The 14,177-nt window shown below is 38.7% G+C and overlaps 1 protein-coding gene across 1 annotated transcript in view; it reads left to right on the top strand.

Moving 5' to 3' along the window:
• Window positions 1-8,597: 8,597 nt before the first annotated feature.
• dpysl3 (dihydropyrimidinase like 3) overlaps window positions 8,598-14,177 on the top strand; it is a 36,001-nt gene continuing 30,421 nt past the window's right edge. Inside the window, exon 1 of the mRNA XM_053331400.1 lies at window positions 8,598-9,028. Coding sequence (XP_053187375.1) covers window positions 8,669-9,028 — 360 coding nt within the window. The 5' untranslated portion in view covers window positions 8,598-8,668. The remainder of the gene's footprint in view (window positions 9,029-14,177) is intronic.

The raw sequence follows: 14,177 nt of genomic DNA, 5'->3' as shown, positions 1-14,177 counted from the left end.
GACATAGGCATATCATCATTGAAAGGTTTCCAGGTACTGTAACCAACATCTCAGGAAGCAAATAGTCCCATCAACATCACTGTCTCTCTCCTGTTTGTTTGTTGTCACCTCTGAGGTCATAACCCATGTTTCTATGTGTTTTTTTTTATTTTTATGAAAATGGTCTTTCAGGAAAATTCAAATGTTGTTACAGCTTGGGTGTTATTGCAGCAGTGACCTTTAAACCTACATTGATATATTTCAGATTTTTTTGGGGAACTTGGGGGCAGCACAAGAAGTTGTAAATATAACAATGACATATTATCACCTAATAAAGTTGTTATGGCTAACATGTTGGCAGGAGGCACAGAGCGACATTGCCAGTTATTTGAAAACATACTTCTAGCTACCTGCACTTTAGCTCTCTATCAACCCTTAATATCTGGCTCTTTAGCTGCTGTTTTATGCAGCAATCTACATAACCCTGAGATGTTCCACAAGTCTGAGAGGAAGTGGCCACTCAGACTTATAGAATAGCAACATGTCAATACTTGTTGCTATGTTGTGTTAAAAAATGTATAGTGTTAATAATAGATTTACTGAAATACTGCCAGATACAAACACAAATATAATAATAAAATATGCAGTGTGCAGTGCATGTCAAATTTAGTTCTAATTCCCTATGACTCCTGTCTCTCTTTGTGTGTCTCTCTCTCTCAGGTGGTGTGTCAGCTTGGAGATCTTGTTTGTGACTGCAGTGTTATTTATTTTCTGGACAAGTGTGGAACAAAGTGCATAGCAGTGGTTGCTAGTGTCATAACATCAGTGACTGCTGTCAGTATAGGTGGACGTGTCGTGTGTTGGCCATGGATGTTCACACTTCAGATCTTAATCATTTTTTTTTTTATTATTTTCAAATGGGGATGGGGTTCTCAGGATGCTGCCCAGGACGATATTTTTACAGCGGTGTTGGACATTAAACATCTCTCCAAACAGCTGCAACAATGACACACAATTAGAAAGACACTCACAATAGACACAGACACACACACACCTACAGTATCTGTACATACAGTTTACAGACACGCATGCATATACAGATGCATGTAGATGCAGACACACTCACATACAAACACATGCTTTGACAAATCCAAACCAAAGCTTGGGAAATGTTCTCTCTGCCATGCAGGGTAATAATATGTCATTCACCACCATTTAGCCACAGTGGGAATATAAACAGACAGAAAAACTCATAGACAATGAGGCAAACAAACCGCCAGACCACAGCTTCTCTTCTTTTTCTCTTCCTTCCTTTCCAAACCTGAAAGGACGTTCTTTGTGAATGCAACCTCTCAGTGAATAGAAGCGAGCCAACTCAGGGCCCACGAGTGCGGAGGCCGTTTAAACAGACTGGTCTCAGGTCAGATTATAATAAGGAACACTCAGGACATAGTGTCTTACAGGCTGGCCTGCCCTCGCTTTTCCCAGAATGATCCTTACACAGACTGCTAGGACTCTCCTGGAGAAATACCTGAAATACTCTGCAGAGACTGGTGTGTACAGACACGATAACTGAACAGGGAATACAGGACACGTCTTCACTGGATACAGACTTGAGTGAAAAAGAGGAAGAAAAGATCAAGTGAGAAATGAAGCTCTCAGATCCAACTCCACTCAGTCTGGATCTCCACAGAAATACTTACGGATTTTCAAACCGCTTTTTAATTTTTCTCAAAAGCCAGCAGACTGCAAGAGCTTTACTCTCTGGTGTTCTTGTTTTTTCTTTTCTTTCTTCCTTGGTTTCTTTTTTACAGCTCCTACCACTCAAATACTGTGTCCCAAGATTTCCACTGAAAAAACATCCCAATTCTGTACTGTAATATATACACATTTGTTGATATGTACATGTGTCTGAATGATTTCATCTAGTTTCCCCTTTTTATTTCTGTGAATAGTTGCAACTTTCTTTTAACTCTCTGAAGCAGCTTGAACAGTTGATGTACTTGGCAGTTTATGAATGACTCAGATGGGGTATAGATTGCTCTTGTTTATTGTGGTGACAGCTGCAAAGATGAACTTTATTTCCTTGGAAATTATAACTGAAAAATTGTTGGAATATGAATGTGGAATAACAAAATATTTGCCTCCCTTTCCTCCGTCTGCCCTCCTTGTCACCCACAGTATGTTCTTTATACTTTCTGTTGTGTTGCTCTGGTTTACCAGCAGGGGGTGCTGGTTTCACCTGAACAAGTTTCAACTCACCCTTTAAAGTGACATGACCTTTTAACAAACTTGTAAATATTTTCAGACTACCTTACAACATACCCGATTGGTTTAAATTCATATCTAGCAATTATTCCATCATTACTTTCTTATCACACAAAAAAATGAGCAAAAACTAAATTATTGTGACTGAAAAGGAAACATCACTGCTTCACCCACTTCTCTCTGAAGTATACTGTAGGTTATCTCTCTCTACCCTTCCTTTTTTACTAACCAAAACTTCTTTGATACTAATGGCCCTCTTTTACTAAACACTATTTAGGCTCTTACTTCCACCAAATGAAACAGGAGAAAGTTAAGGCAACACTACACCTGCTCTACTTCTCTCCTGTCAAACTAACTCTGCCGAATCCCTGCAATATTTACTAGCTGACCGTGTTTGTTCCCTGTGTACCTGAGCTACTCTATCTGCCATCATGCCATCCCTCTGGCTCCATTCACAGGTCTAGAGTAGCCTCTCTCTCTCTGGCATCACATTACGTAGCCAACGGAAACTACGACCCACTTCATTCACTATAACTTACCAAGGGGAATGACTCAGACTATTTTTGTGCAAACTCAGCTAACTAGCAGTTGCCTTAAATGCACTATTCCCCTCTTTTCGCTTGTATGTTCCTTTTTAACAATTATTTTTTCAGGCGGTTGATATTATCATGTAATGTAATGTATATATATTTTTTGTTTTTATTTCACAGAGGAATTTTTTTTTAATCTTTTCCCCCGTCTGTCTTCCAACAAGAATTTAACCCCTCCTACTTTCGTCTAGATTATTAAATAAACAGAAAAACAAGTAATGCTGTAAAAAAAAATAAAAAAAATCATGGCCTTTGACCTTGAAGGATAAATTGTCTTCTTTTTACATCTTTTGGTGGGGGGTGATGGTGAGCATTTCAAAGCATCTTGATAGTTCTTTTGATGTTAATTATCTTCCAATCCTCCCACTCCTCCACCTCAACTTTCTACATCTCAACTCCACACTAATTTCACACAGTTTTCACTTCCTTACTTCAGTAGCTTTCTCTGCATCCAAAGTTAAAGATTAATGTCTGCCACAAGACAGTTTTTTCCTGATTTCTTTTTTTGTCATAATTTGATTTCAGAATATCCAATTAGGGGGATAAACTGACACTAAAACACTATTTAAATTTATGAAGATGAAGAAATTTCATATACTCATTACCCGAGTCCTATATGTTATCCTTATTTGTCTTTGTTTTTTTTTTTTTTTTATTGACAAACAACTCACCACACAGTCCATTTGGTAGTTGTCCTGGGGCTTTCAGTCAATACAAAGTGCTCAGGGAACTGATTTGTTTTGTCAGCTGCTGTTTCCATCATTCTCATCATTTCCATTCATTTATTTTCAGTGGGCTCTTTCACAGTTGACAACTGAATTATTTTCCTGGAGCATTCAGTTGATTTAAAAGCTCCAGGATAGCTATTTGACCTTGTGCTAAGATTATTTTGTCTACTACTGTTTTCAAGGTCAAGAATGAACTTTCATTATTTTATCACTGTTATGAATCTGTCTTTTCTCTGTGTATCTAGTTTAATGACATTTAATTTTAAATTATGCACCATTCTATTGTTTGCACTTTATTGCTTACTCCTATCAGCAGCTGTTATGAGTTGTCCTGCTTAATGGAGTTCTAATAGAGCATGTTAACTTATTGCTCTCATGTCAGAGAGAAGGAAATAGGCTTTGAGCTGTGGCTGGTATTGCTCAGCACATGTTTCACTTCATAATCAATGGACAGAAATATCAAGGGAAGCTAGCGTACATCCTGTGCTGTTACACGTCAATAATATTCTTCAATAACCACATACAATATGTTTATTGCTAATGAAATTATTTATCTGTGATATTTTAAAGTGTTTTATACATTTGCTTTGTATTATGAGCAAGTTTAAGACTTGTGGTATATTATGTGAATCATACTGTAAAACCTCTGCACTGAGGCAGTGAAAGTTACAGTTGTCTCACAAGCTTGTTAAACAGTGGGCTTTTTTTAAATTTATTTTTTTTGTTTTTTTACCAGCTGTAAAGGACATAGAGCAGAGTCAGTCCAGGATAACAGTCTGTCTTTTCACTTCAGTTGTGACTGTCCCTGCCAAGCCAGAGAAGAACAAGGGTCCAGCCAGGTTTTGCTTCATTTCAGACCAGCTTTGCCAAATGATGTCTGTCATAAAAGCAATCCCATCTGTCCTCCCCTCACCAACCACACAGAGGTCACTTTCAGAGGTTAGAGTGTGCACTGCCTTCTATAACTAATTATTTAAAGGGGAAAATAAAGTTTTAAATGGAAAAAAAGGCTACATGAAAAGAGTTAGTGCATGTTATTTTTTCTGTCTCTGCAATCTACAATTAGACTAATTCTGCATATGTCTCAATTCCTGAACACATAATCCATGATGACATACAGTATTTCTTGTGTGGAAACAGAAAGAGCTTTCTCTGCAGAAAACTTACTGGTGAGGCTTTTCCAGCATAAAAAAACCTATTTGAACTCAGAAAACAGTAGATGTTTGAAAGCCCATATTTTAATTATGGGACATTCTTGATGACATGATACCCCCTCTACAAGATATAAGATTGAAATGTCTGACAGTACGTCCTCTGAGGCTCTTTAACCTTGTTTCAGCAGCAGCTGGTCTGCAGCCAAACCAGCCAGGCGGATGCAGCTGCCCAGTCTGCTCTGTTCAGCTGCTTAGCAACACTGACTTCATGGCTCATACTCCTATTAAACTGAGAATGGCAATTGACTTGTTGGTTTTCATCTCCAGTGACAATGAAGATTCAGCACAACTAGTCAGCAAAGGATTCAAGGAATTTCCAAAATTTCCAAATCGCAATGCACAGTGCTCAAGTCCCTTTTTAAAAGAATAAAACTGATTTAGTGACGTGTTGCGATTGTAAATCTGTGACTAGTAAGAAAGGGCATTCACATAACCATCCAAATATTGGTGTTACACACAAGCCGTGGTCTTTTTTTATGCTGTTGCCAAAGGTGTACTGCTGCTGGTGACTATGGGCCACTGCTCTATTGCCTCATGTTCCTGTAATAAAGGAACAGTTAGTAGTTGATATTTCCCAGATTCCAATATACAATAAAACTGCATTTTTGTGGTATTAACTTTTTTGATAGGGGACTGTAGAGAAACAAATTTAAAAAGGTGAGAGACAGAGGGGCGGGACATGCAGGAAAGGTTCAGACTAAAACTGGTCATGTTGCAGTTTTTTTAATTAACCACACACTGTATTTAGTTTTTTGAGAAAAATGAAGAACCCATTTGCCAGGCCTTTTATGGTTTGAATTAACTCTCACTGACTTGCCTGTGCAACGGTGGCCCACTTACCCAGTTGTCTAAAGTGTCTTGCTTGCCGTAAGGCCTTTTGTGCCAATTCCATGAAGACCAGTGGGCATGAATTTGCCAAACTCTGTCCTATCTGCCATCTTTCCATCATGCCTGAATGAGCATGCACTTACAGTAAGCCAGTGGCAACATGGGAACTATTGTTGCAAGGGGAGCATTCATTTTACTAGCTGGCCTACCTTACATCCATTTTTAATGGTAAGATGGGGGATAGACTCCTGCTTTGTTCCAGTAATGCTGCTGTCATTGCTTTAAAAGCCTCATTAAGTTGGAACAATATCCTGTTAGTGGTCTTCTTGACCAAGTGCCAGACAGAGCGTTGTGGGTATCACAGGTTTGAGTATGTTATTAAAATGTTATGCTATTGCTAGGTGCATTTGTTGAAGAATACTATCTATTTAAATAAAATTTTATGTCATCAGAGGGGTTTCACTTTGACACTAAAGCACAAAAAATAGTGCTCCACCCAGATGGAGTAAACAACTTGTTATAGGTTGTTTATTCCAAATTGAATAAACAACTTTGTTATTTTGGTTTGCAGCTATCCTGACATTACTGACATTGCAAGCCAGACAGTGTGAGCTGATGGCTAGACTGCCTCCCAGTCTACTCTGTCCCGACCACAGTAAAACAGGGTACAGTTTAAGACAAACATCTGCCTTTGAGCGCTGTCCTTGTTCGCTCACATAACATTTAATTCTTTTCAGGTCATCAGAACTGGTTGGTGTCAGCATGTAAACGACGTGTGGCAAACAGGAAGCTGTTGCATTGCTGTAAATCAAAAGAATGTTGTCAGTTTTCTTTAGTTTTTTCCCCCCTTAGTAAGCCACCATAGCAATACCGAAGCAAGAAATGTTAGTGGGCTCTTGGCATCACCACAAACCTTGATGCTTTAATCACATTCATGTGAGGGGAAATTTCTGCTGGCCTGACAATTTGCTGCGCTTGATGCCAACAGAGCCACAGGAACTGCGACAGTGGTATTCAAGCAGGAATGTGTGGAAATAGAGCTACTTATCATATTTTACTTAGCTTCAGTCCTCTAAAAAGTATCCTCTAAGCCACCTTTTCAGAATTTAGTGCTTGATCATTCTTTTTTACCCTTCCCAAGCATGTTAACCCATGGCTTCCTCCAAGTGCCAGTAAAAAGATACTGGCATATATGAGACATATCAGCTGTTGTTAAAGACAAAACACATATAAGTGCATGGCTAGATACAACTATCTGATTTTCAGTTTTGTAATCTGCAATACTACATTCATTTCTAGCATTACAATTTCCATCATGCTTGTATACATTGTACATATTTGCACTTTGAAATGGATGTTCAAATGCTGCATATTTCAGGAACCAGGTTATTTTTGCAAGTTAGATGTCAGACTTATGCATTTTAAAGTTAAAGTTTGGTTGCAAAACTTCTGCAAGAGTGTGCAATGTAGGAAAACACTGGACATGACTGCAGTGTCCTGTGAAGTGGCCCTCTGCCAGAAAACCAGCCAAGGTTTCATTTCAGTGATGACAACCTGTCAGATGAGACCTGAACATGTGCCCTGTCTGATTTCACTGTAGCCTACAGTGTAACTGACCTTGGGGCTCTTTCTCAGTCTCTTTGTGCTCTTTCTCTTTCTCTCCCACATGCTTAGCAGTTCAGTGGGATTTCTGAGGCAGCCGCGTTATTTCTAATCCGACTGATGAAACCTTTCACCTCACAGTGATATCAAAGACATCCTTACAGGGTACCAGATAAACTGTTATTGACCTGCTATTACTCTTTCCACTTTTAATTAATATCAGTAGCAGATAAGACAGGTATTGAGTAATAATTTAAATTCTGAAGTATGAGATTAATTCAAGTAATTTTGATATATTACAAAGTAAGTAAAGGGAAATAATAGAACAGCTATAGAGCAGTATGGTAAGTTCAGAAAATGATATCACTTTACTGTAATGTCGCCTTTAAAATCAGGGAAAGACACATATGTCATATGATGATATGATGATAGGATCATTAGGACGATATCTAGTTATATGTTACAACAATATAGATATATTGTCCAGCCCTTGTTGTTAGCTTTGTCAGTACTATCTGAAAAAGTTAGTATGGTATGTTTCTGGAGGAAAAATAAGAAGAGGATGAGTCCTATAAAACAATTTCGACCTGACCTCCACTCCAACTTTTGAAACAAGCTGATATATGTGGTCGTTACATAATTGCATTCCTGCCCTCTCGACTCAGCAGTCCCTCAGTTTGAGGACCTGCTGCCTGAAAGCCGCTTGTCTCCCGCGCTGCTGACACGACCCTGTCTCATTTGTGCTGGCGCAAGTAATCACCCCGGGGGTGCAGGCGTTTGAAGGCAAACCAAACAGGCACTTGAGGAAAAACATTAGCTTTGGACTACACTTGGAGTCGGAGTGTTTCAGCCTAGCCAAGGGGTTTGAACGGGGACCGCAGGTGTACGCACATTATCAAATGTCTTAAGTGGTGCTGAAAGGACAGCGACAGAGAGGACAGCTCCTGCCTCCTGCTGAAAGCACACCTGTGGCCAAAATATTAGTGCACTGACCATTAAAACTGCTGAATCTTGGCATCTTCAAGTGTGAACATATCTATTTTGACTCTTAACTCATTTAAAATTCTGCTTCAGAAAGGAAAGGTTGTTAAAAAACGAAACATATCCGAGTTTCACAGTGTAAGTTTAAATAAATAGAGACATGCATCCTTTAACCATATATTTCCACATTAAATTTGTGGGTTCCTTGGTCCCTCTTCTGCAGTGTATTTGTGTTTCCAATGACTAATCAAAACCACAACTCAAACACTCATGACCTATGTATATTACAATCTGAGGGAAAATCATATGCCACCTGGCCATGCATCAGCCACCACTACAGTGCCACCTCTGGCTTTAACTGAACTCCTGCCTGCCTGTCTGCTCTGGCAATCCCACAGTGCCACACACACACAAACCAGCACACACCACTACAGCACTAGTTTCACTTCTTCCTCGGTCACTCTTGCAGGGCTCCACCATGGCAGAGCGTAGGGGAAACTGGGACCAGGCAGAGGACGACCTGCCGGTTTATCTCGCCCGACCCGGCACGGCCGACCAGGTGCCCCGGCAGAAATACGGTGGCTTGTTTTGCAGCGTGGAGGGAGCATTTGAAAGTAAAACCATAGACTTTGATGCACTGAGCGTCGGGCAGAGGGGCTCCCGCACCCCGAGGACAGCAAAACGGGAGACCGGTCTTGAGGCGAGGAGCCCGGCGAGTGACAACAGGAGCGCCTTGAAAAGTCCAGCTCCGAACAGGCGAGGAGGTTTCGACTCACCCCAAGTGGCTGTCAGGGCCAGCAGCGGTAAAGAAGTGTTGCAGAACCTGGGAGACGAAAATGTAAGAAGACTAACTTTTGCGTGACTGGCAATGTGAGCTGCAGCATGTATGAATGACAGGAGTATTTTCTACAGTGTGTGTCACTGTTGAGCTTGTTACACTTTTTATTACTTTATTGTTTAAAGTAACTAAATATTTCATTGTTATTATAAGACAATAATATTCAATGATGAAACAAGCTTTGTGAGATGAAGAGGCACATTATACAGGCAAATAACATTTTGCAATTGCAAATAATGAGTACAATTAACTGACTCATGAATGTCTTTATTGACAGTGATGCTGTCAAGCCATGGGTCACACTTGAATAAAATGTAAAAGCTGTCCTTCACCCACTTATTCAAAATTTATGCCATGTGCATTTGGGAGCTGAAAATGTGGATGTGAGTTTAAATTGTTGATTGTGTGAGTCATTTTGTCACTTTCCTATATACTGTAAAATAACTGAAAGAAATTAACTAAAGACATTACAGAGAGAATTTAAAAGCATTGGAGAAGAGATACATTAACTTTACATGTAATTAATATATTGTACAGTCATTGGACCCAAAGAGCATAAAGCAAATTGTGAAATAGTGATTGAATAGCCATGAGTGGAGTTACAATTTTATTGGAAAATTTAATTTAGCAAAACATAAAATTAGTCTTAAAAGCATATATGGAGGAAATACACAAACAGATTGCATACCAAATTTGAGGCCACTTTGACTTACCATTCACAGTAAACCTTTATGGACATTTGTTTGGCAAGTATGATTTTTAAACCTTTGAGGAATACTGCAGGACAAATATGTGTGTCAAGACAAATAAATGTGAAAAAAGACACAAGAGAACATGGCCGCAGAGCATGACTCAAGGCTGGACATATGAAAAGTTCTTTCATTGCTGCAGGTCTAGGCGACTGCAGACACAACAGACTGTGATGGTACAGTACAATTTTACAGGGAAAAAGCAACAGGTTTTGCCTGCTCATTTACTAACACATTGATTTTCTATTTTTGCATATATTTAATCAAAATTTAATCACTACATTAGTTGACAGAAACCAAATTAGTGATAGGGTCTTAAGCCACACATTTTAGAAATGTAACACACATCAAATTCAACAAGACTAAATGGGATAGACGAATGAGAGGTTTCTAGCATGTTTAGGGTGGTTGCTAGGGGTACTCTGAGTGGTTGCTATGGTTGATGGAGTGCTCTGGGTGTGTGGATTACTAAGTGGTTGCACACAGGTTACTATGGAGTTCTTGGTGGATGTTTTTAGGACAGTGTCTAGAGATTTTATATGGTTGCTATCTAGTTACTATTGCAAATGAGCTCATTGTTATGGTGGCTGTAGCTGCATAGAGGAAACTGCGTGGTTGCTAGGGTGTGCTTCTTATAATACGAGCAGTGGAAGCAATGCGAGGCCTAGTGTCAATCATAAGAGGCCCATTATCGTACCACTTTTTCATTATTTATACTGAATGATGAAAAATTCATTCAAAATTCATCATGATAAAGTCAATGGCATATTTAAGGAAAGCTATGCCATCACAAGTTTCCTCAAAGAGCAACATGTGGCACCATGTAGAGAGAGAGAAACAGAGAGGATGGGTTTGAAGGTTTCCACACCATAGAAACAGAGCACAGTGAAACAAATCTTTAGTCTATGTCATCTTCCAACAACCAAATGCTGTCATTAGAACAATAATGACAAAGGCAAAAACTTTATGATGTATCCTGAAGTTTATTGCACCCATGTTTTTTTTTCTTTTTTAGTATTATCATTATTATTATTATTATAATTATTTGTTTGCTACTTCCACTGTTAAATGACACTTGTTTTGAGCAGGAAAGTTGGTTCATCTGGTGTCAGAATGAGATCATTCTCTGGCCAGCAAAAACAATGATTCATATTCCTCCCTCTCTCTGGATCACACACACATATGCATACACACACACAGACACACACACAATTTTGGCTCCGAGAAGAAAGAAGCCATTAGACAAAGGGAGGATGTTTACAAGTTAACCATTTCAGGGCTGATCATGTATTTGCATACACAGACATTATCACACAACACACAATAGAGGCAAATTGATTTTTATGAGAAACCGGACGGGGCTAAACATTATTTAATGATATGATGTAATGCAATATGTCATAGATTACAGTCCAATAGAATCCAATAAAATGTAATTGCCTGCTTAAAGGCATAAAGCTTCATCAACCTGACGTCAACTCTAGTTTGGAGTAAGCAGACACTACAAAATGGTTTGTTCTGTTGTAGCGGATACTATACTGTAGTTACCAGTGTCATATATTCAAAGGGGTGATCTGTGAAAATGTGTCTCTTCTTTCTGGTCTTGTTGTTAAATTGTTGGATCACTTTTAGTAAGATTTTATTAGGAAACAACATCTTGTTCGTCTTGGATTTCTTTGGAAAGCAAATCTTCCTGTTTATTTCTTCTGAGAAACCTACTCAGCACTGCTATGGATACGGGTATTCAATGATTTTGGCAGCTAAATCCCTAACCCATATAATATCACTTCATTTATTGAATTATTCTCTAAACTCTTGTATACTGTTTATATCCTATAATGAAAGACCCACTTAATGTTTACATGGCTTAAATAGTTGTTTTTTTAAAGGCATAGGCAACCTTTAATAAAATGACATGATGAAGTATACACAAATGGCAAAAAAACTAAAACTGTCTGTTCAGCTGGGGACTTTCTCCCTAGTCTCCTATCATTAACTCATTGTCCAATTACTACATCAGGACTGAAACCATAAAGTGTAGGTTTATTTTAACACTGGTGCTGGTACAGATTCACAGTGTGACTGCTGCACGCTGCACTGCTAACTCATCTGTATTTGAATTTATACACTCCATCACCCTTATAATAATATTCAATATATATCTCCTGAATTCTAAATGTAAATTGTATCCTGCCTTTTACAGTTTTTACTGTCACATTCTATTACTGCACATGTTAAAGTGTTTCCTCTGAGGATGAGTGTGGACAAAGTGGACATCTTCAGTGTGGCAGACAGCCAGTTTTCCCCCTTGTGGCCTGAGACTGAACTGCAACACTACACCTTCAAAATGACCGGATGATTCAGCAGAAATAAAGGGAGTAGGCTCTATGTGTTTGTGTGTGTGTGTGTGTGTGTGTGTGTGTGTGTGTGTGTGTGTGTGTGTGTCTGCGTGTGTGCTTTCTTTGTAAGCTGTTTGAGGAAATCAGACTGACAGTTGAGACAAAACATGCTTACTCCTCTGACATTGTCTAGTACATTGCGGATGCTAGTGTGGCTTAGCAAGAACCCCTTTATGGAAACTATTGATAAATATAACAGATAAAAATCATTGTTGTAGCCCTTTAATGATTAGGGTGGATGCATAGTGGATGCATCGTAAAATAGTCACAATATTCAATAAGAAAAAACAATGCATTTTTGCACTGAGATGACCTTAACCCTTCAGATTGTGTTTATGTCACAGTCAAACAAAGGATATAAATCATTATTATAGCTCTGATGGATTATTTCCTGTCTGGTGATAATTAGTGTGATCAGCTACTGTAGTGGAGTGAAGAATGGGGAGTGGTTGGCCAGATGTCCAGGGGAGCTGATTTGGGGAAGGACTCCCCTCTTTGTTGTCCTGCAGGGTGGCAATCAGATTGGGAGAAGCACTTTACACACTTAACTACACATACATTATATACCCACGCCTTATTTTACTCTTGTCAATATGCACACATCTACATAGTGCATGCATGTAAGCCACAAGTAAATTATAAAAACAGATAATTCATGCTGCAGTAGATTATTTTAGTATAATCCAGATTCACAGAATGACACATAAAGAGGAAAAAAAGCACCAATGTCCAGAAATTAAAGAGGTACTCCACCAATTTTACACATAAAGGTCAGTATACTTGTCATGGTTAGTACCATTCAGCATGTGAAATCAGTTTTATATCTATTTATACTGATAAAAGTAAATATATAATGTCAAATAAAGACATTCATACAAGCTGAAAAAAGGCCTTTTTTCTCAGTTGGCCTTTAAGACAACTAAGCATGTTGTCCAGAGAATTGCATTATGAGATACAGGTATGGTAGATCCAATGTTTTTGGTGTTTGACCCATACTAGGGACGTCAGGATCATTTTTACCATTATTTTTGTCTGTCTCTTGCAAGTTACCCAACTTTTCCAAACTGCTGTCCTTTTAAGTCCCTGCAAATGTTCCCTATATACACAAATGCACTTTATTTTAATGTCAGGTGTGTGCGTTCCATTTTTCACCCAAAAGAATTTGGTTAAATCCCTTAAGCAAGAAGTTTACTTCAAGAAACAGCAGTGAGAGTAAGATTCCCCGGTGTTACAGTAGGTATTTTTGCAGTTACCTCTTTGTGTCATTTGGGGCCACCAAGGTACCACATCTGCCGGTGCAGCTTTGATGGCGTGACAGAGTGCTTTCTGCATCCCTGATCTGTCTTGCCCTTGTATGTCTGTCAGTGTCAGCTGGTTAATGTGTACTGCAGAGGTTGCAGGCCTGCAAACTTGAAGTGTGTTGTTGATGCATTCTCTAAGGCCTGGGAATGCTGAGGTAATGCCTTACTGCTTCACTGCCATGAAAGGATATGTCAGCATGCAGAAGCTGTGTCCTCTAGATGCCAAAAGCAGGAGAAAAAACTATCTGTGGCTATTAATTTATACCAAAAATATGAATCATTAAAGGGTATATCCTCCTGATATATGCAGTATGTGATTGCAGACTACAATACAAAGACATTTTGTTTTGTTTTAAGGGAAAGATCTAAACAAAATCTACATCTTGCATGTTGAGATATTCTAAAAATCATACTAATCTCAATTATTTTTTGATAAATATATAATAACTCATACAGCTATTCTAACAATTCTAAACGAATAAGAGAGATATGGTTTACTAATTTGTCATAAAATCTTTAAACCTTACACTTCATATGTTGCATGCCATACATTAATATCTTTCTTGAAACCAAATGAAAGTACAATTTTCCAGTTTATAATAGCAGTATGGACACATGTAAACAGGCACACCCTCAGTCATGTGCCCACTCTTACATGCATGTTATTCTCAGAACCTAATTATGGGTGCATTAGTGCTAA

The sequence above is a fragment of the Scomber japonicus genome, chromosome 13 (genome assembly GCF_027409825.1).
Source record: "Scomber japonicus isolate fScoJap1 chromosome 13, fScoJap1.pri, whole genome shotgun sequence".
In the NCBI taxonomy this organism is placed as follows: domain Eukaryota; kingdom Metazoa; phylum Chordata; class Actinopteri; order Scombriformes; family Scombridae; genus Scomber; species Scomber japonicus.
Note: the sequence above shows the minus strand (reverse complement) of the source record. Positions and strands in the feature narration are given on the sequence as shown.